Raw genomic sequence first — 27982 nt, forward strand, 5'->3', positions numbered from 1 at the left:
TTTTTATCAAAAACAATATTTAATTTGAAAAATAGCAGAACTTCTCATTAAAAAGCAGGAAGAAAAACATCTTACAAAATAGTACAAATTAGCTTAATTTTAACATTAAAATTGCACTCTCAAATTCACAAAAACCAAGATTTTCAAAGCTTTATGTAACATTTATCTCAAAAAAAAAAAAAAAAGGAAAATAGACAAATTGTGAAGAAAATAATATACAGAAATAAGAGTACATGCACTAATCAAATCTGAGTAACAGATGAGATTTTCCTAAATAGACTGATTATATTAATAGCTCTTTGAATAACAGCTGTATGAATACGGTTGCATAAAATCAGATTTAACTGAAGTATAATTTGGCATATTAAAGGTGTCACAAAAGATACATCTGTAATTTGCAAAATTTGTTCCTTTAAAAGCGTAAAATATTCATCACTCATCACATTTTTAAGATTATGAGCTCAGAACTTTATGAACACCAGATTTCATTAAATCCCCTTGTTGCACCTAAAGACTCTGCAAAAAGTAGAAAAAAAAAATAGTGGTGTGTTTTCCATTGTCTTGAACATAGCAGTAAGTCTGGAAGCAAAGACACAAATTGCATTTGTCTGCCAGCTCTCTGCTGGCTCTGCACCAAATTGTAAAAGTAAGGAATCAGTCACTTTTGGAATAGCATTCGGGCTGAGTTACAGCTTTGTGTCATTCCACCTCAGATTTTGAGTTAAGCTTTGTGTCATTCCACCTCAGATTTTGAGCAGACTGTTCACCAACATTCACCTCCATGTGCAACACACACTAACAAAGTGTTTATAGTCCTACTCTGATCAGCACTTCAATAAAACTAGTATGTCTAAGTAACTTGGGAGATTTTTGTAGTGACATTTAATGACATTTTCACTGTACACAGCATCTAAAGGCATTAGTGTCATTATTGACGAGGTTTTAAAGGCTGTATGTCATTAGTAAGACAACATTAATTTACTACACAAATCATTACAAAGAGAGAGAAGTATTTATCATGCTTTATAAGGCAGTGCAATTTTCATGTAACAATTTAATCATGCATAGCTGGAAAATGCAAATAATCTGCTAAATTAGGTAGTGGCACCATTATGTCACAGGTGCTAGAAATCATGTATGCTTTGAGAAAACAGAAAAAGATATATTGACATGCTTTATTGCAGTAAATGCTAGTAAAATTGCAATCCCTATTTAAATCTTAGGCCTGAGATAAACTCCACAAAAACAGGCCACTGTGACAAGAGGCAGCTCTCTGCAGAATTAGAGCTTCAGAGATTATTTTTATCTTACTATTTTATCAGTGGAATGAGACAAATTATCCTCTGAGTATAAATTGACTGAACAACATTAATTTCTCAAAATAAAATGAATGGCCAAAACACAAGGGGTTATCTGCTACAGGCAACATTTCATGCATTATCCACAGTACTTTTTCTCTTTTTTTTAAAGAAGGAACTCTAAATTTTAATATATTTTATAATCAGTGGCATGTTAGTTACTAACACTAGTGTACATAAACACTTCCACAAAATTTGACATTTGAGTTTTATGATTTGAAACCAACAAGGAATTCTTGGCATTTCCTTTTTGCTTTTCACCTAGAAGTTTAAAGAACAAATTATATGGCCCACAACACTTTAGCCCTTCATTACCATAATGAAAGTAAATCAGCTAAAGTAATCCTGTACAAGACAGAGAGCATGCTCAGCTGCAACAGAAGGTTGTGGGCTCAGATCTGCAATTATTAAAAAAGAAGAAACGCTGTCAAACTCCTTTTGCAAAGTAATATATCCTTGAGGGTCAAATGAGCAAAGAGATGTACAAAATTTTACCACCTCCTTACAGTTTCTTTAATTTTATTTTAAAGTTTTACAGAAATTTGCTGAAGTGGAGTTTCAAATCCTTCCTCAATAACCGAGTAAAGAGAACAAGAACCTATTCTCTCAATGATACTTCAAAGTGTCATGGTTTTAGACCAAAAAAAAAATCACTGGCATAGAACATGTAAAATTATTGGCATAGTCTTTATTTTAAAGATATCACTGCAAGACAGTGAAAGACATTTTCTTCAGGTAGTGATTTAGAAAAAAACTTTTGTAATAATTATTATTTTATATTCTTATGCAAATATAAAAATACTAAAGAGCTATGACGCCTTCCCAGGTCAGAACCCACATTCTTGTTCAATTTCCTTCTCAACACTCTCAGATTTCTTAGTAAAAAATTAGCACTTAAAATAAACATTTATGTACAATATAATTGAAAATCCTAACATCTAAAATTAGTTTAGCATTTTTTTCAGGGTCTAGGCATGCTTTGTCATCCAAACTACAATTCTTTGTGACTTCATAGTATCTTTTGGATTTGAACACCTTCAATGTCTATCTTGTGTTGCCGTGTTGAAAAAAAAAACACAGACAAGAGGGGAACTCCACGGGCTCTCAAAAAGTTGTTTAGCATATGCAAAGATCAATTAAGCACTTAGTCATACACTGTAGTCTCCAGTGCCAAATCACAGATATTATTCAAATGCATTAATAGTAATCAAAATTAACATATATTTCTTCCTATTCAGTTCCTATTGCAATAGTATGGCATCTGAATAAAGCAGCAGCTTCCTGGTTTAAGCATTTGTACTCTACTTACCTCAGTAATACCCAGACAGAGTATATTATGACTCAAATGCAAGCAAGTCTTTCTCATTCAAAGATCTTAGTTCTCATGTTTCAGCAGAATTCTTTTCCTGAATTTGGGTTCTAAAGAAACAGGGTAGCTTCTTCCCAGCTTTGCCTACAGTAAAGACAATGTCCAGACCAAACTGTAAGAAAACCTAAGGCTTTAGGTAAATACATAGGGACAGCAGAAAACCAGGGAACTGCTGCATGAAGCTAGGTAGTTTCTCAACAACTTTATAAACCTCTCCAAAGTAACAAAATAATCCTAACTTCTTGTTGCATATGTCTAACACTTTTCAGAATATTGGTATCAAAGTGTATGTACAATAAAAATTACCTAATTTTCATAAAATTTCTGTATAAATATATCACCTCTCTCTACATATATACTCTCCTTACAGTGATTTCTGTAAGTAAATTGTTTTAAATTGCATTTGTCAGAAGTTTGGGTTTATCTTCATTTCTATTAGAAACCTTCCTTTGCAAAGGCAAGTCTCAGGTCAGAATACTTGTGCAGAGCACCCTGAAATTACACCAATAAAGTTATTAAAATTCTGATGTACATATTTGCAAATCATCTTGTATTTTCAAACAGGGATTGATAAACTGCACAGTTCTCATTCCAGTCGTCCTTGCTTAGCATCACCTATTGCTCCCCATACATCAAATACAAACTCATCTGGAAAGGCAAAGTCTCCAAGAGCTTCATCCAATGCCACTGCAAATTCATCTGGGTTTTTCTTGTCTCTTCCAGCTTCCACAATTGTTGCAGCTAAAGAGCAACAAAACAAAATAATGTAATTATCATGAAAGTGACAGCTAACACATAGGGCCAAGACAGCTTTGGGATGTCTATTTTCAAAACCTGGTAAGGTCAGCTTAGGGAGATGCAAAATCTACCAGCTGAATTTAGGATTCAACAGGATAAAGTTTGCGCTTATGCCTCATGAAAGTGAAAAAGTTATTTCTGAAAATCTCAGCCAGGTGGTTCAAACTGTGCAGAAGCAAGAGAAAGGCCTTGCTGCTGTGCACGATGAACTGGAGCCACCAAACACTAGGAACATCTTGGTATCCAGGAAAATAAAAGCAGAGGTGTGATACAACAGAAGTAAACTCTGGTATCTTCTATACCAATACTGTCCAGCATTTTCTTTTATTTAACAAACAAGTACCAGAATTTATCAAGTGTCACATCTGCTTTGAAACAGCTACACTGGGGCTGCTGCTTGATACTCACTCCTTGGCTGCTGTGCTCATCCCTCACCTTTTGCTACTGCAGTTTCTCAGATTCTAGGACAACTTAGAAGTCTATCCCAAACAACACTGGATGCTGGCAACCCATGGATATTAGAGCAAATGAAAACTGTGAGGGCTCAAACCTCTCTTGATCACGACACCTGCACCTCCATGAGGGGTGAAGAGTCGGTGTACAGGTTTCTCCTGGTTAAGCTGGGCCCAGAGAACCACTGGCAGCAAGCTACCGCGGTTTGAAGGATGCAGAATGCTCTGCAAGACACAATCGGCACAAACAGCACTGCTGAATACAGTTTATTTTCTGACCCGTATTTCTGTTCCACAGCCTCTGTTCAAATTCACAGGAAAATGATGGTATTATATGAGATGAAACCTCAAAATCTGCTTCATTTTGTGATTACTTTACACACCTGCCTTAAACTGCAAGATGTCCTCCATCTTTTGTTAAATATCAAATAACCACCACTTTCTCCTTAAGCATATCAAATTCAAGCATCATAGTGAAGGATTTGATAGCTTCTAGCCTTTTCTCAAAGGAATATCCAAACGCAAAATACATAATACAGTGCCTGAGAAAGGGAAGGAAGTTTTAAAGTCACAGAAAAACATCTTCACTGGGGCAGTCTGCCATCTACCACATGCACTGTATTGAATCAACATGGCAAAATCTCTCTGATAAAAACAAAAATAAATTTTCCCTACTCTGAACCTTTACTAAATTTATTTAATTTTATTTTGTTGACCTAAAACTCAGCTCAAATTTATTGACAGTTATGAACTTCTGGCAAACAGTACTTGCTGTTGTGCAAACATGTAACAAGCTGTAAGCAAGCTTGAGCCATATTCCACATTGTAAACGTCAACAACAGTAATTTTGAGGAAACTTGATGTTTTGGTTTTAACTGTGTTCAGATGTGAGGCTCCAAACACAATAAAAGTGTGTCAAACTACACAAAGTTGTCCAAGGAAAATTTATGCAAATCTTGACAAATAACTGCTGTGATGGAGACAGTTCAAGGATAACCAAGCTTTCCAGGCACCACTAGTGGTTCTCAAGGGCACTCAAAACCAGTTTCCTGCCAGAAGAAACCCTATCCCTGTTGCACTGATTCTCTCTGTGTCCCCCATGAAGTTCCTGGGACTCTGATTCAGACAAGTCTGGATGGGAAATGGGCATTAAAGAGGGGACTCTTTCCTGACAGGTGGAACACAAGGATTTGTCCTATCAGTGCCACTCTATATTCCCTGTCAATGTGGCATAAGAAGGTACTTACAGGGGTGGAACCCTGGAGGTAAAGAGGTGAAGGCTATAATTGACACTTCACAGATTTCTGGATTTGAAGCAGGGTATGAATGTACTTTTTACAGACACTGGGAGAAGGGTGGAGAGAAAAGAGCTGTGTAAGGTGATGTAAGAGCAAATATGTCAAGATATTGTTATACCAGATATTTAGAGAAAGCTGCCATCAAGAAAGTAAGGATCTACACAAGTGTTCAAGCAGTGTGGGAGTGAGGAATTTAGCTATTTTTGAGATAAATTGGCCAAGAGATATGGAAGAACCATATGACACAGACAGCAGCAATAAAACAAGACAACACAGCATATCACAATCCAGCTGCCCTAGCTGAAGGTTCAGAATTGCATGTAACAAACTGTCGTTAACAGAAGGTGTAACTTCAAACACAACTTTCTTTAAAGATTTAGCTTCCCAAATAATGAAATAGAATCTAAAAACTAGTTTATTACAGATTTACAAAACTTGAAAACAAAATCCACTAAACTTAGCTGATCAACTTTCAACCCAGTCAATCAGGAATCAGAACATCACTGTCGTGCTAAAGCAGCCTCGAAAAAAACTGTCTTCATCTGTATTGAGTAAGTCTAATCAGCACTGCCAGGGCACATTTAATGTACTGTATTTATTAAGGCACATTCGCATTCCCAGATCCACCCGATGGAATGAAACAGGCTTCTCGGAAAGCCGGAGGGACCGGGCGCTTTCGGCAGCGCGGTGCTGACCTCCAGTGCCAGCGCGGCTGTACTGCCGCGCACCGGGCGCCGGCCTTCCCTGCGGATTTCCGCGCAGCACCTGCGCCACCCGCGTGTCCGACAGCGCGAAGCCGAGCCCTGCTTCACTACTTCCATCCAGAAATGCTAAAGCTGGCCAGCCTTCTCTGCCACCCGTGAACACATTCCTGTTTCCCCAGGTAGCTGCCACAGCCGCGGGACGGCATCCCCAGGGCGGCACAGCTGTGTTCACACAGTGACACACTGCAACGTGGAATTCCCAAGGCAAATCAAAGCCTACTGATTTGCCAAGGCATTTAGCAGATACTTGCCAGCTAGAAGAAAACTTTACTGGTTTTCAGAGGGTGACAGCCTCGTGCCAAATTGTCTCCACTCCCCTCCCCTTTCCCCACTGCTTCTTGTAAGAGCTGCACAATAAGTGATTACAGGAATTTTATTCCAATAGAATATTTTTCCACAGTCAAAAGAGCCTCAATTGTTTTTAGATTTTCCTTTATTCATTTCACTTCAGGCAATGTGAATATCTGATAAGTTTTTGCATAAAATGTGAAAAGTTCAGCAATCTTAAAAGTGATGAAAGGAATTAGAAGTCTTGTCAACTTTAACTGAGCAGCTCAATATCAGACTTCCCAGAATATGAACAAAGTAGTATGTTGGCTTTTTAAATATAGATCCTTTAAAATAACTTCAAAGATCTTTCACAAAATCCTTATTTTCACTTTTAATAGACACATGGGGCACAAGCCATGAAAGCTACTTTCTGCCTGCCATTCTTATTATCTACCTTACATAGTGGTTTTGCTACCTATATCCTACACTGTAACTTCTGAAAAAGCCTTTTTCAGATGTCTTGACAGAAACCTCCATATTTATTTAGCTGTAATGCTATTAGAAGCTTTGCCTTCATCAAAAGGTAACAAATATTATTATCCAGTCCTGTCACTCTAAAGCAGAAAATGAAGCATGCTATTGCAGTTTCCAGTATTTAAGATTGTTTTAAGTTTCATGTTGAATACTGTCAGATCTGGTACTCAAGAACTATTAGAAATATTTCTTCTTGCTCCTTTTTCTTAAGTACTAATTCTTCTTGAAGTGGAGAAGTTTGGGTTTTTTTTGTTTAACTGGACTTTCTGTCCTTCCTTTTTTCAAAAAACTCCCATTATTCTTTCAGAGTAAATGAATAGCCATAAACAATATACCCCAGCATGTATGCAATAAAATCCTTTGGGAAAGGAAGTCTGGTGAAAGGAGGAGATTCAGGGAGAGTATCACTTCAGTTAAAGCATTTAGAGATAAAAACATCTACTGAATATTGATGGTTTGGATTTGTGAGCCAAGAGAAGCAGCTTCGGTAACAAAACAGTTTTAAACCTGTTAAGATATTTTGACTAGATGGTAAGTTTGAAAAATGAAGCCAAAGTGTAGAAAAGTAGCTTTTAAAATTTTTAAACAAAGACAGAATATGCAAGGATATTTCAGCCTGATCTCAGTGATGGAAGGTTATGAAACAGACTATCTTGTGTGTCATCACACAGCATGTACAGGACAAACAGGGGATCAGGCTCAGCCAGCATGGCTTTAGGAAAGACAGGTCCTGCCTGACCAACCTGATCTCCTTTTATGACCAGATGACCCCCCCATGGATGAGGGAAAGGCTGTGGATGTTTCTACCTGGACCTCAGTAAAGCCTCTGATACTGTCCCCCACAGCTTTCTCCTGGAGAAGCTGGCAGCCCATGACTGCACCAGGGGATGTTCAGGTTGGACATCAGGAAAAACTTCTTCCCTGAAAGGGTGGTTAAGCATGGGAATGGGCTGCACAGGGAAATGGTGGAGTCACCATCGCTGCAAGTGCTCAAGAAATGACTGGGTGTGGCACTTAGTCTATGTTTAGTTGGCATGGTGGTGTCTGGGCAAAGCCTGAACTCGATGATATCAGAGGTCTTTTCCAACCCTAATGATTCTATGATATGTCATGTCTGATAATATTATAGGGAGCAACAGAGAGGAAGTAATCATCCAAAAGTAGAAAAGTAGAACAAAGGAGAACAAAGTATCAGTGGATGAAGCCAAAAGATGCTGAAAAATATTTGGACAGGAAGCCCTTTTTGCCATCATTTACAATTGGTAGCATCCTAGGGTTAGATCCAGGCTTCCTCCCACCAAGAACTTTTGGGATTAAATACAGTCCATAACAATTCAAGTCTTACTGATTTAAAAAAATAAATGCCAATATTTTTCACTAGCACTGTTTCCTGAGTCACTCCTATTAATCAGCTGTTCAAATTCCTTTATCAGAAAGCACCCATAGAATTTAAAATAACCTGAATTATCTTTCAGCTGTGCATTTATGTTTTAAAGAATGCTGAAGTCAAGCCTTGGCCCAGTTTCTAATGTGCCCATAAAATGGCTGAGGAATAAATTTCAGAGCCAACTGTCCCTTCTGTGGATTAAGTCCAGTTTTCAGTAAAAAAAGAGCAAGGAAGTAAAAAGGTAAAAATGCATCCAAAAGCAGGTATGTAAATCTCAACAGCATTTAGAGCTCTCAAAATAAAAAACTGTGCCAGAAAAAAAGACCATGCATTTTCTTTAACAATTTCCAAGTATTTTGCTCCAGCTCAGGGATTTGTGTGTAGATTTAGTCAGCCATTCTTGAAACTGTCAAGATACTTAACCATGCAAAAATTAAGGGCTTTATCTCACCTTTAATTAATTCTGTCTGTAATTTAACATCAGTTTTTCTTTCCTTTCTTTCCAACTTATGTCTTAAAACTGGGGCACTGTTTTAGAATTCAATCACACCGTGGAAGTGTCATTTTAATCGAGATGAAAGAGCAACATTAACTGACATCCAAAGATTCTGACAAACAGAAGTGCATGGAAGTGAGCAATGATTGAGATCTTAATCACTTGTCAGCTGCACATTGTGATGACTTGCATTTTCAACTAATCTGGCTTGAGTAATGAGTGAAATTTCAAGCTAAGTGATGATTGGCATTCTCTGAATGAATCTTTTCCTTATATTTCATTTTCATGGGTGACTGATCACATCCAGTATGTGAAAAACTGACATGTGTTAATTGAACAGATTTGTGACAGGTGATTAGCTCTCCTTTCCTAAAGAATCCTAGAGCTGTTTAATTGTTTTTAAATTATAAAGTTGGGGGGGTTTTGTCATCACCGTTGGCTGTTGACTCTCAGATTTGAACTTCAGGATACTGCTTCAAAGGAGCAAACTAAAGCTACTAAACTAAAACTATGAAACCTATAGTCTGTGATTTCTGACAGCTTCTCTTGGTTTCACTACCTTTTGGAGAGGAAAAAAAGAGGTGAGGGACAAAACCACCCAGCTGGGAAGAAGAGAGCCTCTCTACGAACAAAGACCTCTTCCTTCTTTAAGTATTCTTTTAAGGCATTTTTTAAATTTCCGAACTACATACTGAAAGATGAAGGGTGTTAGATCTTTTGGGGGGGGGGGGGGGGGGGGGGGGTCAGAAATTCAAGGAATTAATGGGACAGCTCTACCAGGTGCTTGGCTATTAACTCAGCCATATGTCTTGAAAGCTGAACTTCTCAGTCTACTGTGCAAGAGCCATCCTGTTTACAGTACTGAGAGCCAAAAACACAGGGAACACCAGTTCCCACAGGACTGCTCCCATGGACACCAAAAGCAGACCACCTTAGCTGCTTATTCCTGTAGGGCAAGGAGCCTGGGGACCTTGGAAGTAACCTGCAAGGACAGCAGCTTCCAGAAGCCCAGCCTGAGCCAGGATTGCAACAGCTGCAGGACAAAAACAGCTCCCAGAGGGACAGATGGCACGAGACTCAGAGCTTTGAAGCCTGAGCCAGAGATGGACTGAGGCACAGAGGTTACAGGAGTGAGACAGGCCACGGAATCCTCCCTAACCTAAACATGGATCAGCACCACGCAGGCCTCCCAGGAGCATATTACATGGCAGAGCATCACATATTAGAGTTGCTGGGAACAGAATTTTTGAGAACTTCTAGTTTGCTGGGAACAGGAAAGTTTAGATAGAACCAACAAAACAGAACTCAAGTTTTCGGCAGCTCTACCCTCTCTTCTATGCCAGGAAGCCCACTTCTACCTTAGACTGAGGGACAAATACTGTTTTACCTACCATTTTTCTTTTGAGAAAACTAGTAGAATCTGCCAATCAGATGCTTGCTGGTAGGAGCAGCCAGCAAAAGCCTTTTGGCTATTCAAATAACCACCTTTTGTTCTCATTCCTCTGTGCTAACTGCTGCCCCTCCAGCCCTGCTGCTTTGCTCTCTGGAGCTTCATGCCAGACTTATTTTCTCTTCTGCTTTGCCTTCTCCACTTCTCTCTCATGAAAGCTTTCTTTTCAAGATCACATTTAGCTTATCCTTTCTTAATTCTTGGCTGATATTTTTTTAAAGATATTACCATAACAATAAATACCTTCCTCTTTGTCTCAGTATGAGCAGTTCCACAAGATCCTAGGAGGACTACAACAGCCACAGCTGGCTACAACAGCTAGACTGCAGCTTCTTCCCACACAGGCAGAAATTCCTATTTAGTTGTTGTCAGAATAACAAAAAAAAGCAACAGCTACAAGGACAAGTTTGGTGCATCTTTAAGGAACTTATGACACTGGGGTTAAGTAGTTTCTTTCATTATAAATCAATGGTTCTAACAACTAGTAAATATTCTACAAGTTTTCTCATGTTCTTCAGAACACAGGTTTTAGAGAATTTGATCAATTTGTGCAATTATTCTGTCAGTTCCCCTGCTATTATAGTTGCTTGTTCACTGATGAAGATCTCAGGTTCAAACCTTAGCAATCAACTTTGGTGTGTCTACGCCAAGAGGCAAAAAAGCAAATAAACATCCTTAGGAATCCTTAATCATGGCACACACGAGATCCACTAAGAAAATATAAGTCAGAAAGAATACAGTGGTGACAGTTACAGCAAACAACTAAAAAATTCATGCAAAAGTGTATAGATAATGTGCAGGAAGAATAGAGGATTGATTAATTAATTACATCACAAGGATTGAAGTGGGAGGGAGATTCTTTTATCAGACAAACACATTTGTAGAAATACAGGCAAGTTTTTGAGACTGCATGCTGGACAAATTTTGTTTCACTTACATCCAGAGACTTAAGTACTCAATAAATTTTAGACTAGAGAAAATGAGAAATTATTTAGTTTTGTAGTAATGTATCTGCTAAAAACTCACCTAATTCAACGTCTCTTATGCCCATGTATGTTTCAAGAAGCTCATCCACTTTTTTAATTGCTTTTTCTTCAACTTCAGTTGGCTTTGTTGGAATAAAGGGAGAAAAGTGCAGAAGTATGATTATATCCATGCAGATTTCAAAATAATCAGCGATGTGCCAGTGATTATCCCTACTCCCATCTTGGCCACCAAGACTTACAAAATCTACAAATAAAACACACTATTCCGCTCTCTTTCCCTCCTCTCACAAACATGAGCTTTCCTCCTAATATCAAGTCACACAGCTCACATGTTCAAACTGAGCAGGGGCCTTATATCTCCTGTTAATACAGTTCTTTATCAAATCCTCATCAGCTTTAGAAGAGCCCAGAACAAATAACATTTATTCACCAAACTCTAATCCTGGTTTTGCACAAATTCATATCAATGTATCTAATTAGCCTCTCCTAACAACAACCCTTACACCAACCACATACACTTCACAGTGTCAGAAACGGAACCAAGTCTTCAACCATCCCACCTCTTTTTTCATCCCCTTCCCTCTTTTCAGCCCTCCTTGGTCTACTCTACCTTGAATTCATCCATGTAATCCACGACATCTAAATATAGGTTCTCTGCTTCCAGGTTCCTCAGCCCCATCCTATCCCTGCTAGTCATCAACTTTAGTTGCTCTCTTTTGTCCCACAAGCTTTGTAACATCCAGATTTTCCATCCTACTTATCAGCCTTGGGGAAGAATAAATCAGAAGCTAGGTGATTAAACTACTGAAGGGCATACACCACACCATACCATTTCCTCCACAGTAGCAGGGCCTTTGGCTCTCAGGCGAAGTGTTTCTCTCCCTTTGGAGATCTTAGCCTCTGACAGAGTTCTACCTTTGGTCCTTGGTTCCAGCTTTTCTAAAAACAAAAAAATAACAAAAGTAAAATACCAAACAGAACTAAGTATACAGTACAACAGAATATGATGTATCTGCTTTGGTTATTACATTATCTTCACATTTTATTCTAATCAAGATCTAGACTATGTAAAAGTTTAACTATAAATTAAGTGTTTTCTAAGTATAGCTTTGCTGACATTTTGTTGTCTTTAAATTCTGATATCTGCTCAACTGCACTGAGGCTAGGACTTCCACTGACCAATATATCTAAGCAGGCCTATGGCATTTACTTCATATGTGCACCATGTGTAATTTTATTTCCTCATTCTACAGAAAAGTGTAAGTATTTACACCTTAGTATTAGGTAACAGCTGAAGTCACCAGCCAACTGCTGATTTATTCTGGTCTTTACAGGCAGAACACATAGCAGGTTTAGCATTGCAACATTTCCATCTTTCTCTGATGCAATGGTGCAAACACTCCTGCTAAGCAGGTGATGATGAGCCACACTGAGCTGAGCTAACAATTTGCTTATCAGCAGTCACAGAGGTGAAATGTCCATAAGCAGACCAGCAGGAGTTTTTCCACTGGCTTCACCAAAATTATTTCACAGCTGATAAATCTCTACAAAGAGTATCTGGGTTTACACAGAGTTTTTTACCTGAATTCAGCCTTTCTTGTTTAATCCTGGGCAAGGGCACCCCAGTTAGTAAATGGAGTGTGGAATCATGTAAGTTTGGGGTTTCTTGTTCCAGGACACAATTTTACATTCAAGAGTGGCAAGGCTTTAATTTACTCACTGACATGGGAGTTACATAGTGAATCTGGAAAGTGCTAGAAGAGAGTTGATAATTTTGCAGAGCTGCTTTTAATTGTCCTGTTTTCTCTAACAGATTATTCTTCCTCTTAATAGCAGGCCTTTCTAATAAGCTCTTCTTGAAGGCAAGGCTTTAAGATGTTATATTAATTTTGCTCAGATAGATTTCAACTCGTCATTCTTGCATAAGCAGTCACAAATCTAGGTTATTATGCTGAATAGGTCTTGAAAAGTAAATTTTATTAGCTTTTATTTTACAAATAGGTATGTCACAGTCTCTTTATATATATTCTTAGGATCAACACTTTTTCTTAATCCTTTTATTGCTTCAAGGACAGTTTAAAACATCCTTAAGATTGTCATCATTTCTGCTAGATTTGTTTCGAAAAGTCATTCCTGATAAAAAACCCCATATTTTTCAAATTCTGTCACCATTATCACCTTAGAGGTCATGATTTGACACAATCTTTATTTGCAGTACTTCAGACCAAAGCACTCTGGCTATCACAGAAACTATTTTTCATGTTGACATAATTAAAGTGCAGAGTTTCTGTTATGCTGCCTTTACTTTGTTTCTATTAATTATTCACAATTCATAGAGGGCCAGCTTGTGACTGGTACAAATCTTTAATTCTGTGCCATAAGCCTTGCCTAGAGCAGCTGAGAGAGCCTGCATGTCCATAGTAGAAAGATATCCAATCACTAAATTACACTTCTTTCACATTCTGTTGAGAGGATGAAAAATGAAAATAATTTCACACAGAGGCTTGTGTCTCATTTCTGTACCCTCACCAAATTCCACTGAAATTAACAGGAATTCAGCACCTACTTGTCCAGCAGGATCTTGTTTGTCATGTCCTCTGGGGCTATTCTTAGTGCTTAAGCTGCAGCTTAAGCACTATCTTGAATAAATTTGTGCCTAAAGCCCAACTGTACCTAAGGCTATAGGCAGGACCTTCTAACCTACTGAGGACTGCAACTTGCAAGGTAATTTCTGTAGGGTAAAAAATAACATGCATCTTCCAAAAATCATTTCACAAAACTCTGGTTGCCTCTTAATATCAGAAAAAAGATATTGCCATGAAATTAGTGCATTTTCTTCTCTACATCTCAGGCAGACTAAAAGGTATCTTAGTCACCTGATTAAAGTAAATACTACTAAATAATGGCTGAAGTCATCAATCAAATGCTGATTTACCCTGCTCTTTACAAACAGACTGTGTAACACTTTAAGCATTGGACACAAATTATAGGCCCATATTAAAGAAAAGGTATGGCTGCATTACTAATTTTGATAGACTACTTATGCAATCCTTTAGCATAATGTATAACATACACGTTTACTTAACAGGAGTATTGGCTTATACACAAACACATTCGAGATCAGCTCATAACCCTATTCTTCACAGAAGCACCAAAAGCAAAAAGAAATCTTTGCATTTCTCTCATTTTCAATTCCTGCTGCTATTCTGACACCAAGTGTCAAGACTGGTGTATGACAGTAGCTGTAAACTACCAACACATAAAAAACCATTTGAAAAATAAACATTTAGAATTTTTGCTGCTGTCGTGAAGACAGTGATATTGAATTGACTGTTATTGCAGATGTGCAGAAGAACTCATACAAATTTATGATTTAGCACTATTTTGAGGTTTTTATTACAGGATAATGCTACATGGTTTGGGGGAGATACAAAAAATAGAGACAATAAAAATTGTAACTCGGTCTCTGTTTTGACTGCCTGAGCAAAACCAACCTTGTTTGTTTGCTTGCTACATTGATAGAATTAACATATACAAGAATTCGCAGTAGGTATGCATTCATCCTATTTAAGCAGCACTTGCTCACAGCATGCAGGTGGCAAGTAAAGACAGAGCTTTGCCATTCTGCTTTCTTCCAATTCTGAGTACACCTGCTGCATGATTGGAGATCCAAAAAAAGGCTGGGGAGAGGGAGAACAGGCAGGCAGGCAGCAAAGGAGGTGCTCTGGGGAATCCCAGACAGTGTTTTCTGCAGCCTCCTTCAGCATTAGAAAGCACAGACCCCAGTAAAGGGCACAGAAATAGAAAAGTCTAACACACAGAACAACAGGGATTATGAATCAATAGATGAAAAAAGGAGTTTCAAGAACCAGGACATTAGTGAAATAATCTATGCCTTAAAACTGTACCTATGAAACCATTCCTGTACTTATTTTGCAACATTGTGTAGTGGCAAAAGAGACTGAGACAAAGGCTCAGGCTGAGGTAACCCACACCCAGATGAATGCTGGAGAAAGCAAGATGGAAGAAAATCCATTCATAAATCTTCCACTTCAAAGGAAAAAACCAAATGTACTTCCTTGTAGTCATTATGTTACCTTAGGTGGACACCTGTCTGCACTCTGAAAACAAACTTACAATGTAATGCAATGTTGGGATTTTACTATCAAGGTGTTTTACTGAACAAGGTGGAGAGTCAGGTCACTCACCAAATGCTTTCAAAGGCTCTACCAACTCCAGCTTAAACTTCTGACCTTTCTCCAGATCTTTTAGCATTTTGGCAACTTCATAATGGCGACGCTCTGACACATTTTTTCCATTTATGGTCTCTATGTGATCACCCACGCAGACCATTTTGGTTTGGTCCATAAGGCTGCCTTCTTTGATTCGCTATTGTTTAAAAAAAAACACCACCAGAATTAGAAACATTTCTTTAAAAGGTGATAGTTTTTAAGAGGTGACACCACGGAGTTTCATGAATCTCAGTTAACAATATCAATACCACTGAGCTTATTACTCCAGCAATGTGTTTTGTCTGTAAGATTATCATAAAACATATTTTGAAAGCATTATTTTTCAAACAAAGTATTTTAATAAGCATTGAATATAAAATCAGCCGGGGGGAAAAAAAGAATGCAACCATACTTCAGAAATTAAGGTTCTGAATAACCTAGTATTTTTTGTGCTTTAAAACTGATCACAGACATCTCAGTAATGTGAATGTTTATTCAAGTTTTGGGGGTTTTTTTATTTAATAGCTTGACAAGCATAGGAGCAGAATTTTTCTCTTCTCAAGTATGGTCCAGGGACTTAAAAATGTGTTATATAGTAAAATATTACATACTGTAAAGGGCTGATCTTAATAAGACCCATCCCCAGTGGTGAAACTACTATTTTTCTCATCAAGCTATACAGCTGTATATTAAAGGATTTCCTCTGAAATAATAAAGAATAAGAAAATCTTCTAACTGCCATATCATGGAAAATACAAATAGTCTAAATGTCATAAAAGAAGTTACAGCTTTTGTGAAGTGTAATTTAAAAATTATGGGGAAAAACCTTTAAAATATCTCTATGATTTATCACACTTTCAATTTCAGTGATTCTGCTTATTGTTGTTACATACTGTCATATTTGTTCATCATGTGCTTACATCACATAAACCATTATTATATGGCTATTAAACAGAAAAGCTGTGACATAGTAAAATACCTTATATTTAGCAGAGATACGAATTTCCTTCTAATGTGTTCCTGATTAACAATCATTTCAACAATGACTGACGTTGTTCAGGCTAACTTTGAGTGAGGTAACAGTGAGACAAGGCAGATAAACATATTGCCACCTCCTACTGTAACAGCCAGCCTAGCTGTGCAAGCCTCCCAGAAGCTGCTTCCAGCCCCTGCGCGCATGTCTGAGCCCACACGTGTGCCTCCATCTGAGAGTCAGTGGGAAGTGTGAGAGTGCTCAGTGTCCTACAGTGCACTGCAATGATTTTAAGCTTCAGGCTGAGTTTAACTCTTTACAGCACCAAACAGAAGCCTCGTGGTGAATGCAGATGTGGGTATCGTGCACACCAGAAATCAGGTGCCAAATGAGTTTTCTGTTACTGGGACTTGAAACTGTCCCACCAGGCTTCAGTTAATGTTTAGTCTTCATGTTGAATTCATATTCATTTAGCTTTTCTTCTGCACTTGGATCCCAACACTAAAACTGTTTAAATAATATTCGCTGACTGTTACTTGTGTCACTTTTTATCATCACTCCAAGTTAACTGCCTGAGACAGACAAGCTACATTGTCACAGTAATTAAGAGGCAATTGCCTGTATTTCAAGCGCTCTACAGTCCATTGAAAAGCTATGAGGATCTATATTTCCTACACAATGCCTACCCCCTTTGATAATGTCTCCTTGTACACCACTCAGTCATACTTCAAGTTCTACTGCTGTTCTTTGAATACTAATTTGACTCTTTTTCCCCACCTGCCCATGTACCCCAAAAACAAATTTGTGAAAGCAGAATGACACCAAACTTTGTTCTTGGTAAGGCAAAACAAGATTAAGTTTCATAGGAAAAAAACCTGCAGTTCAGCATCAGGTTTAAAATTGGTTGGGTTACCACATCAAGCCTAGAAACCTCCCTGTTATTCAAAATGCAGTAAAATTACTGCAACCCATAGCAACCTTCAACAACCCACCAATCAGTAAATTTAGTATTAATTTTTAATTAGGAATGGGACATAATTACAACTTTTCAAGGAAAATACAGGTATATAAGCAAAAACAGTTCTATAAAACTTTAGAGACAGTCTCTGCTTAGCCATTTACCTAGACAACCAGTAAAAAAATATGCAGCTTTTACTTTTGCAAATGTGTTTTCTATGCTAGTTTAAAAGATTCATTAGCTAAATATGCAGCAACAACAACAAACAAAGTAAGCTCTTAGAAACTTCTTAAAATTGGTGCATTCCCATGAAGATCACACCATTTTCATTACAATGCTTATTATTAGACCAGTACAAGGAAAAATATATTTTTTGTTCAGAGGAGTTTTACCCTATTTACTGGAAATTACAGCTTGTCTGGCTAACGTGGTGAGGGTTTTCCAGTGTGCTCCGATTGTGCAGTAGTCTATGTGATGGCTGTTCTCTGCCTGTTACCAACCAAGCACAAAGGGAGTGTCACTGCACAGTGCTGCACTCGTGGATGCTGGTCACTGAAGCACTGCTTTCAATGCCTTCTTTTAAAATGCCACATAAGCATCAGCATGACTGAATGTTATGGGCTGCATAGATGCCATCACTGGAAGTTCACAGTTGTCTACAAACATAAAAGTTAGGCTATGATTTTGCCAAAATGCTTAGTGAAACCTTCACTGCATCTTGACTTTCACAAACATGACCTCAGTCACGTTTTTTCATGACAAAGACAAGCAAATAGATTTCTAAATCATGTCTTGCTTTATACCCATGGTAGCTAAGGAATGAACAGAAAATACAACCTCTCCATACAAGAAGCTCTGTTTACAATGAGAACAGTGATTGGGGCAGCAGTAATCAAAGATAATTACTAATGCCTCACTAATAATGGGTAATTGGAGTATATCAGAGCAAAGAATCTAAAAAAGGCAGAAAATGTGATTAAGGTTCCTAATACCTAGTCTAGCAAGAAGAGTAGCATCATTTCCTCAGCCTCTGCTTGTCTCAAAACATACTACCTCTAGGTCATATAGAAGAGAAGAAGGAAAGCAATTACGATTAATATATTGTGTATGTTACTGCCCATACTTGCTACTCAAGTTAATTGTGGTAAACTATGTTAATCCATATCCTTGTAATTCACCCTATCTAAGGCAACAATACCGGAAAACTGAAAAACCACTGTATTTGCCCCTACTCTTCTGCCCTGGGAACAGCCAAAGACTGAAAGAACATGATCTCATTATCACATGAGTGACAGAAGTTTTATAAGCATTTAATAAATGACATCAGAAAATCACTTTAAAACAGGAGGGGGCAGATGCAAGCAGTATCTAACACCTACCACCTCAGAGTAGCTCAGGAGATACAATAGTTGCATTGTAAAGCTGATACACATTACAGAAGCAATGAACAAATGAACTAATTTTGAATGGCATGCAGTACAGAATAGCTAAACTAATTTTGAATTATATACCTAAAGAAAAGAGACTTTATTCTTTAGTTACCATATATATGATAATAAAGGATTTTATAGTTCTAAAGGATCATTAAAGCAATAATTAACCTATTCTAGAAACAGGAGCTTCTATAGAATGAAGTATTTCACTGGTAATTAAGTTTACCTTTATAAAGGCACAGCCAGTTCCATTGTCTGTAATGGTAAGCCCCAGCAAATCATCAGTTTTAAGAACTTCCACTTCTTTTCGCTGTCCTTTCACATGGGCAAATATGAAATCTTCAAGGCCAATTTGTGCACCTAAGAGCTTATCCATATCAACTTTATGAGTATTCAAAGTGCAAAACATGATCTGTGCAGAAGGAAAGCAAACACATTAACAGTGTATTAGGTTTGGTGAGCTTGATAGGAAGATAAAATGAGAGCACAGTTCAGGCATCCGTGACAGGTCCATAGACAAAATGATACCTCTTCTTCTCCAGGAGAGGGGATACTCTCCATCCACACACAACAGAAAGCATCAGTAGCTCAAACTGCAGATAAGAGTTGGCAGGGAACATAGGAAAGAGACCTACCTGTGTGAATAGCCTCATCTCAACACACCAACCCTGAGAGAGGCATCTTGAGCTGGTACAGCTTGCACCAGAGGTTAGAGTAAGCAAACTGAAGAGCCATCACCATCTTTTGCTTCATCACTCACCCACCTCAAATTCCACACGATTCAAAGATCACTAGGGACTACTTTAGAACTTGATTGGTTGAAAGCAGTTTAATGGGAAAAAAAAGAAAGCTTATCAAAACAAAATAGTCATGAGAGAGCATGAAATGTTTTGTATTGCTCCATGTGTTCCTCCATTAGCTCAGAGCACAGTGTCTCCAATGGCCTTGCTTAGTTCCTACCCTTCCCCAGCATGAGTTGGGGCCATGCCTGTTCCAGCTTAGTAAAAGCAAGGCTTAATAAAAAGATCAAATTGCTTCTTTATAAATCAGCTTTTCCGAGGGATTTCCCTTCAGCATTGGGTATCAGACACTCCTTTTTCTCCCTACACTTATGCCAGCTCTTCGGCAGGGAGGTTTGTCATCCTGGGCATAGGCAGGATGAAAGTTATCAGCTGTACTGCCTGGGCACAGAGCTGCTTTTGCCACCTTTGAGCTGCACGGAGGAATTCGGCCAAGCCCAACACACTCCGTCCCAGCTACAGTAACTACACTTCCCTTAGGCTTTCCAAGCTGTAGCAGGAGAGGAGTGAGGGCCAAGGGAACCACACAGCTTCCTCCTGGGCAGCACCCGAGAGAACAGGGCAGCAGCCAAACCACAGAAACTCTGTGCTCCAAGAGAACTTGGAGAATCCCTAGAATCTACTTCACTGAGGAAACAACTCAGGTTTTCCACACCACAACACCACACACACCTCCTCTTTCCTTCTGGCATCACTGGACGAAAGCAGAAAAATTGAAATGCAAGTCACCAACCTGTTTAAATTGATTCCAGCTAAACAAAGGGTGGATACTTTTACTAATTATTTCACAGAGAGCATTCAAGTTTCTAGAGCTTTCTAGAACTTAGATTCTGTAACTATGGGGGTTTTAATCTTAAAGACTGAAAGTTAATACAGAAATTGTGTTTCTTGATAGAGGTCTTGTTTAGTTGTTGTTTTTAAAAACAAAACATACAAACCCCCCCCACCAAACAGCCTTACTTCAATGGCTACTTGCTTATCTCATCTAATCCATCAAACATCCACTGCAATCTAACACCTTATTTAACAATGAAAGTCGTAACAGCACACCCTTAACAGACATTAGTTTTATTTGCTCAGGTAATGCAAAGGTTTTCAGTTAAACAATATTCCAGCAGTAACAATACCTAGAGAAATTAATCTGGTTTTAAGTAGAAAATTGAATTTTATTTTATAAATAAGAATAATAGTCTCTAATGACAAGCTCTTTTTTTAAACCAAGAAATTAAAACAGATGTTATCAAGTTCACATACACATTTTCAGCTCTCTCAAGCTACATAACTTTGCCAGTTTAAAATGGCAACTCTGTTCCTTGTTCCTGTGATGAATAACAAGCACTGTCTTTACCTTTTAGACATTAGCATCCTTCATCTGACCTTGTCAAACAGACAATCATCTAATAAATACTGTCACACCTTTGAATAGATAAAATTGGCAACAGAGCAGAAATGTGATATTTAGAAACTTGATCCAGAGTTTCTCTTTATAGATCTTCATCTGGATGGCATTCCTACTACAGCCTATAAGTCTGCAGGATTTTTTGTGAGTCAGTTCTGTGCTAACCACAAGGCTCTGAGAGCATCAGCCAGTCAAAAATAAAACTTAAATCATTCTTCATCCTCTTTAGTGAACAACTGCTTTTTCTCAGAACAGATATATGCAAAGAGTAATGTACTAAAGATGTATCTACCCAGAAAGATATACCACTACACCATCTACCAGCATAGCTTTTTTTTTATCTATAGCATAGCTTTATTTGTACACAACAGAGACCTATTGATTCAAAAATTATATTTTTTCATAGATTTTACATAAGTTTAATATTGGCACCTAATGACAGATTATACACTTGAATACTTAAACAACAGCTTCCACTTACTCAAACTTTTGAATATTTTTAATAGTAATTTATCCAAAAATGAAGCAAGAAAAAAATTCAATGTGCATTTCTCATTGTTAAGTCTTTTCTGTCCTTACCCTAAACCTTCATAGGCATTTGGTCGTTAAGTCAGCATACCAGTGCTGTGATATTTCATGCCAACTTTAGCAAGATATTATAAATCAGAACTGTTACATCAGTCACAAAGTATCTAGGATACCTCCTTCACCAAGAGTTATCTTCTACAGCACTCAGAACAAGGGAGTTCCATGTGGCTGGAGACTAGGGCCTTATGCACAACTGTATGAAATAGATTTGTCCAATAAGATTACTAACAGATTATTCCCTGCATCCATATTTTCAGTTGGAAGAGACCACACTACCCAACAAAACCAGGGCTATACTGTGTGTTATATAAAGAAATGGTATTAGCTAAGAAAAAGTGGGTTACATTATGTGTTATATAAAGTATATATGCAGTACCATATTGCATATTAATGTATATTAATTATACTCTTTATCTTCTATATTGAGCTCACACCTTGAGAAGGACTCAACAATAAGCTGATTGATAGATTACATACACAGAAGCTATTGAAAATGTATTAAAAATCTCAGGTAACTTTACAGAGGAGATCATAATCCCTTTCTGTTTAAGAGGTAGGGAACTCGGAATTTTAATTCTGAGCAAGATGTAACACCCACTGACATATTTCCCTATATATGTAGATGTCATCATATCAAGAAATCACCAACGCATTTTCTACGTAACTTACTCACTTTATCTTCTCCGAGGAAAGTGTGGGAGCCTTAACCAGCTTCAGCAAAAGGAAGAATAACCAGCTCCTCCAAGTTCTAATGTGCTTTTGGTACTGTCAGGTATGCAACTTGGTCAATACATTCAAAGTCTTATAAAATAAACAGTGTTTTACTGTTTGTTTTGGATTTTTCTTTTTTTAACCGAAAGTACACCAGTATTACAGCATAAGTCCTTCCATGTAATTATTTCCATACTAATATTTCAAATTTCAGCTTTCAATTAAAGTATTTGAAAAAGACACAGAAAGCATCACATGCAATACGGGTGTGACATTTAAGCACTGCTTAGGGAAACAATTCTTGCCATAGGGTTGGGAGGAGGTGGTTTGTAGGGAGTGTTAAGTTTGCTCACTTAAAGTATGCAATCTGTAGGCGAGATTGTGAGCAATTTGTTTCAACAGATAAGCATAACAACAAAACTTCCAGCATTTTGGTGACGACAATTTCACAAGCTGACCCTTTTCTCTAAAACCCAAGTTTTAAGTTCAGATTTTTTTATTGTTAAAAGGACAGTTTTGTTCAGAAACACAAGTTTCAGCAGTGGCTTATTTGTCAGCAGTCTTCCATAAAAGTTTAAATTGAACAGGTTTAAATCAAGTACTTCTATGAAAGTTTAATGTGGCACAGCCTCACGGTATACTTGACTGCTAAGCATGAGGAGGCAAGGCCTGTGGAACAACAGCCCACACACAAGCTCAGCAGCTGAACTCTTGTTTCTGGAAGAGAAAGAGGGAGCTGCATTTCTGCCCTTACTGCTGCCAGAAAGGTATCTCTTTTCCTGAGTTATCCTTGTGATGCAAAATTCCTTCCACTGTGAAAGAAACCCTAACCTCCAAGGGCTCTGGACAGATACACCCACTGAGCATTAAGTTTACTTCACCAGCCCCACCATATGTCACCTCTCAAAGCAAACAAAATAATCAAAAGTGCAAATTACGAGTAGACAAACCAAAAGTCCATAGAGCTTCTATGGGTTACCATTCCCTTCTCATCTGATGAAGAAATATCCCTGCTACAGCTGGACTTTAATATCCACGTTCTCAGCGCCTGATTAGCTACCCTGAATACTTTAAAGCCCTACCATGTGCTCTCACAGGAGCACACCACCACCAAATGCTTTAACAGACCCACATTGTCCTTCAGTCAGTGCTCATTTATTTATCATACAGGCTGCACTCAGCACTTTCACCCTTACAGGGAACATAACATTCCCTGTTACATTCTTAACATAGAGGAGTAGTAATCCTAAATGGCCAAAGCTACAGATAAATACTTTTTCCAACTACTTTTCCTACTTCAACCTCCATAGAAAAAATAAGGGTAGATATTTTTATTATTTATGCAAAGAGAAACACACACGTAACTGTGCGTGGGTTGTGTTGTTAGTTAAGAGTTGCATCTATCTATATTTTTTTTAGCTCTGTGCCTTCTTGTTGAAAGCCTGTTGAAGTAAGCAAATTAAAAGTCAACAACGTGATCTACCTCAAACAACACTCATAATAACGATGTTGGAAATGATCCAACTTTTAAAATTTTTTATGTAACTTTAGTCAGAACAAACCCCTGGGTTTGTTCTCCTTTGCCCAAGTGGAGAGGAATTGAAGATTCTCTTAACAAGACTCTTCACCAGGAGAGGCCCGATGAGTTTAACATCCACAGATTGCGAGTAACCAAAAGACACACAGGAGATAAGCGAACATTAATGATCATTAAGGGACATTATCCCCCAACATCACCCCCTGGCACGGTCAGAGACACCTGGTCTGGGAAAAGACTGATAAGAGAACTGAAGAATGAGGACCAAATTAGCATTGAATGCAAACGGATCAATAACCAGTAGGAGATCGAATACTAAGAACTGTGTAATTTAAGACCAATGAAGAAGAATTTGTTTGGGTTTTGTCTGTATAAATGTGTGAAAAGTTCTGATAGAGGATTATGTGTGATAGAATGATTTTCACTGCACAACCCGGACACGTGTAGATGAAATGATTTCTATTGCACATCCTGGCCAGAATAAAGCAATGCCTTAATTCTCTAACATAAAAAGATGTTGTTGGAGAGTTTTTATTTTTCCCAGAATTTCAGTGACAATGACAATCAACTGCTAGTAGCCATATTCACTCCTCCTCCTTGTGGAAAGAACAGTGACGTTGGACCAGTAAAAGAGGAAATGGTGGCCATGGTAAAAGTCAGAGAGATAGGCAGAAAGGGAGGCTTCTGCCTACCCCTCAGCTTCAAAAGGGGGAACAGATACATATTCATCGAGGAAGTGATTTACCAAGATATGAATATCAATCTAATATCGATATCCAACTGAGACGGACAAAAACTCTCTAAGAGTTTAGAGTTAGAAAGTGCATGTTTATTTGGCGCCAGGCTCTGCGTGGGATAGCTCCCTAAGATGCAGGCCCCGATACAAGCAAACATAATACCTTTTATTTCCAAAAATTATGAATATCCAAAATACAAATGCATATTCATAACATTAACACCTCCCATTCTCCGCTTCATATGGAAATGAGTTTAAATGTCATTAAGCATGAGTAGTGTGTGTCCTGAATTGAGTCGGTGGTCTCGAATTGGGTCAGTGGTCCCAAAAAAGATGAAGTAACTCATCTTTCTCATTTTGACCTTTTTGCCTTTCTGAGTTTTAACAATCCTAATTACTTTAGTGACCTCTAAGTTTCTTCTTGCATGACTTTTGGATGGGTTCCCACAAAGGGAGGAAATTGGTAATTGTCCTTGTTCCATACACCAACTTATCCATGTTTCTACTCCTCATTCTAAGCACAGCTAAGCAAACATGCAAATGACAGATCATCAGTTATGTGGTAATCAGTTACTAACATCTAAAACCCTATTTCAGGTCCAGCTCTCCTAACTACTTTAATTAACTCTCACGGGGCCCAAATTCTTTCCTATTCCACCCATTCCACACAGCTAGCCTATAACTAAAATCTTTATGTTTCTTCTAAATCTATGTTTCAGAAGATGGGTGAAGAAAAAAATATCTACAAGAAACGATGAGCACAGGAAAAGCCTCAGAAAGCTGCTGTTATGTCTCACTCCTTCATAGACACCTAGCAAACATCCCCTTTGAAGCTATACCCATCTTGTCCTGTCCCCGTCCTACACTACTCATGATCCAGGTCTGTACAGAAGTTTCTGCTGATGTCTGTCCAACAAATACTGTGTTTTGTATAAGCTTCTCCCTGTCACTGTTGGCAGTCAATCACAGAACCTGGAAAGGATTCTCTAGCAGAAGCTAAACTCAGCTGGTCCTGTGAGATGTAATCCAAGGAGGAAACGAGGTGCTGTAACCATGTGGAGTCAAAAGGAGAAGTGACAGATTACAAGTATAGCTCATTCAGAATCTTATTAAAACACTTGGGCAGGAACTTATCCAAGAATCCATACTCTTGCCTACCCTGCGGTAAACTCACATATCATATTAAATGTATTCACTTCTGCAAAAGTTATCTGAATGCTCTCTACACGGAGCTCTTTCCCACCACTCCCCTCCAACTATTTTCCACCTCAGCCCCTACAGGGTAGAGATCGCTGTGATAGGAGCTGTTTCCAAAGGCAGTCAGGTATCACGCTGCCCACAGGCTTCAGCAGAGCTGGGTCACTGAAACTTTCCTAGACAGGTAACACCTACAAATGGCATTGGAGTACCTCAGCGTCTTTCAGTGTGCTGCGATGTAGCTTCTGGCATTATTCTTTACACCAGATTATCTGTCCAAAAGCAGCTTTAATTAATAGATAATACCATTTAAAATAAATTCTAAATTCATTCATTTCTTGGCTGTTCACTGATCTTTCTTGTCTATCCAAAATTCTATTGCATGACCCTCTGGTCTATGTTCTTCACTCTGCTATGCCACCTTCACACCAGGAAATATTTTTGATCACTACTTTAATTTCACACAATTTTTTTAAGGCCAACTGAATTTCTAGAGTAAAAGATTTTAAGTTCAGTGCCTCTAGCAATAATTCTCTATCCATTTTTAGCAATAAGCCACATTAAAAAAATAAAAATTAAAAAAAGGAATGGAACATTAGGGAGAAAAAGAAAATAAGAAACTTCTCTAGTCTGGCACAAGGCTGGCAATATGTGCCCATGATATGTGGTGCTTCCTCTAAAACCTCTGAGGGTGTCAGATTATACATCTAGCAGGAGAAACAGGATCACACCATTCATACAAAATTAAGTTTCTCTGTGAATGCTGTTCTTTCTCAAGTCAGTGGAGCCAAAAGTTCAACAGTGAAAAGAAGAAAACTAAAATAGAAGACAATCTGGTAATTATGAGAATTTGAGAATAAAAGGTATGCCTGAGATGGAACAGAACAAAAGGGGAACAGCAGCTCAGGATGAAAAGAAAACAAAGGAGCAGAAGGTCAGAAAGCAGGTGGGAAGGTCTGGGACATGGGTGCATTGCCTCTTAATTACTTAATGCAACAGTGACTGGTTAAACTGTATTCACTACTACTGCCACTTTCCCTTTACAATTTACTGTTTGAAATGCTACATCAGGCCACAGCAAACTCTCAGAACAAAGCCTGTTGTAGTAGTAGTCTTTACAACTTCTAAAAAAGTCATCTACAAAGAACAAAACAAGTAAAGCTGTACAGCCACACGTAGGCATAATGAAACGTTAGCCCTTTGTTTCAATTTGCCACTCAGAGGTTAAGGTTCACAGCACCACATAGGAAGAACTTGATATGGCCACTACCTTTTAACTCAGAGAAAACAATGCCTTTAAAAACACAAATGAGTCATTATCCAAATAAATGTTTAGAACATGGCTCAGGAAAAAAAAAAAGATCAAAAAGGCAGCTGAGTTTAAAAAAAAATCCTGTTACAGACTTAAATAACTCCACCGGAACAGTGAGCCTTTTAAAAATAATTACCTGACAAAGCAGAAAACTTTCCAAATACCACATTCGGCCGAAAATTTAAAACGTAGTATGATTTAGGGCATTTATACCACATCCCCTCCCCTTCCAGTGCCTTCATTCTGGGTATTTACCCTCATAGATTCGTTGTCCCTTTTTAAACTGGAATGAAGCAGTCCCTAAGAGCTGTGTCAAACAGCAGCTGGCAACAGGTTAACCGAGACACTGCAGTTTTGGTCAAGAGGACCATTGCTTTTAGCATGGAAGAGTTAAACGCAGTCACACTTACATCTTTTCTCGTATGCTAACGCTCATTTAGAATAAAAAAGGGAGTTTTTATCTCCCAAGCAGTGTAAAGTAGGCACGTCCACACAAGCCCACGACAGAGGATGCCCACGGGCAGGGCGGGCGGCAACAGGCCCGGCGGGGCGCGCCCGCGGCGGTGCCGGCCCTACCTGGGCGGGGTGGATGCCGAAGGCCTCGCCGATCCGGGCGTACAGCTCGCGGGCGCTGCCGAAGCCCTCCACGCGGCCCGTGGGGCTGCCGTGAGCCAGCTGCGTGTGGAACTGCAGCCGCGACGCGCCGGCGGACGGAGCCGGGGCCGCCGCGGGGGCCGGGGCCGCCGCCTCGCTCTCCACCAGCTTGAAGGTCTCCTTGGACTTGTCCTTCTTCTTGCTCCTCAGCCCCAGCGGCATCTTCCACACCGGCCCCACGCTCCTGCGGCCGCCGCGGCCGCCCGTGCCGGACTCTGCCCCCGGCGCGGCACCGCCCCGGCCCCGCGGCCATCGCCGCCGCCAGGTGCGGCCCGACCCCGCCCCGCCCC

General features: G+C 38.8%; 1 protein-coding gene across 3 annotated transcripts; it reads right to left on the reverse strand.

The window, feature by feature from the left end:
* On the reverse strand, positions 1 to 27942 carry GIPC2 (GIPC PDZ domain containing family member 2). Of its 3 annotated transcripts, XR_004241849.1 has the most exons (7): positions 27615 to 27942; positions 18985 to 19170; positions 15371 to 15551; positions 11992 to 12101; positions 11203 to 11284; positions 743 to 3468; positions 1 to 708 (listed from the first exon to the last, which is right to left on the reverse strand). XR_004241849.1 is itself a non-coding variant. In XM_032118380.1 (6 exons), exons 1-6 carry the CDS (start codon positions 27852 to 27854, stop codon positions 3314 to 3316), a joined length of 954 nt encoding a protein of 317 aa, XP_031974271.1. In that variant the 5' UTR covers positions 27855 to 27942; the 3' UTR covers positions 1 to 3313. The 3 variants fall into 3 exon arrangements, 2 of the variants coding, with proteins under 2 accessions (XP_031974271.1, XP_031974272.1); XM_032118380.1 differs by having other exon boundaries at positions 1 to 3468; XM_032118381.1 differs by lacking the exon at positions 27615 to 27942 and adding an exon at positions 27449 to 27579 and having other exon boundaries at positions 1 to 3468.
* Between the last annotated feature and the right edge of the window lie 40 nt (positions 27943 to 27982).

This window comes from Corvus moneduloides, chromosome 9 (assembly GCF_009650955.1).
Source record: "Corvus moneduloides isolate bCorMon1 chromosome 9, bCorMon1.pri, whole genome shotgun sequence".
NCBI classification, from domain to species: domain Eukaryota; kingdom Metazoa; phylum Chordata; class Aves; order Passeriformes; family Corvidae; genus Corvus; species Corvus moneduloides.

What these genes read in the sequence shown, in the direction of transcription:
- GIPC2 (XM_032118380.1), bottom strand. Translation starts at nt 27,854, where the DNA reads ATGCCGCTGGGGCTGAGGAGCAAGAAGAAGGACAAGTCCAAGGAGACC. An exon ending in TCGGCATCCACCCCGCCCAG is followed by an intron (nt 19,171 to 27,614) that starts GTAGGGCCGGCA and finishes CCTTCTGCACAG; the next exon opens with ATCATGTTTTGCACTTTGAA. An exon ending in AGAGCCTTTGAAAGCATTTG is followed by an intron (nt 12,102 to 15,370) that starts GTGAGTGACCTG and finishes TTTTGTTTTTAG; the next exon opens with AAAAGCTGGAACCAAGGACC.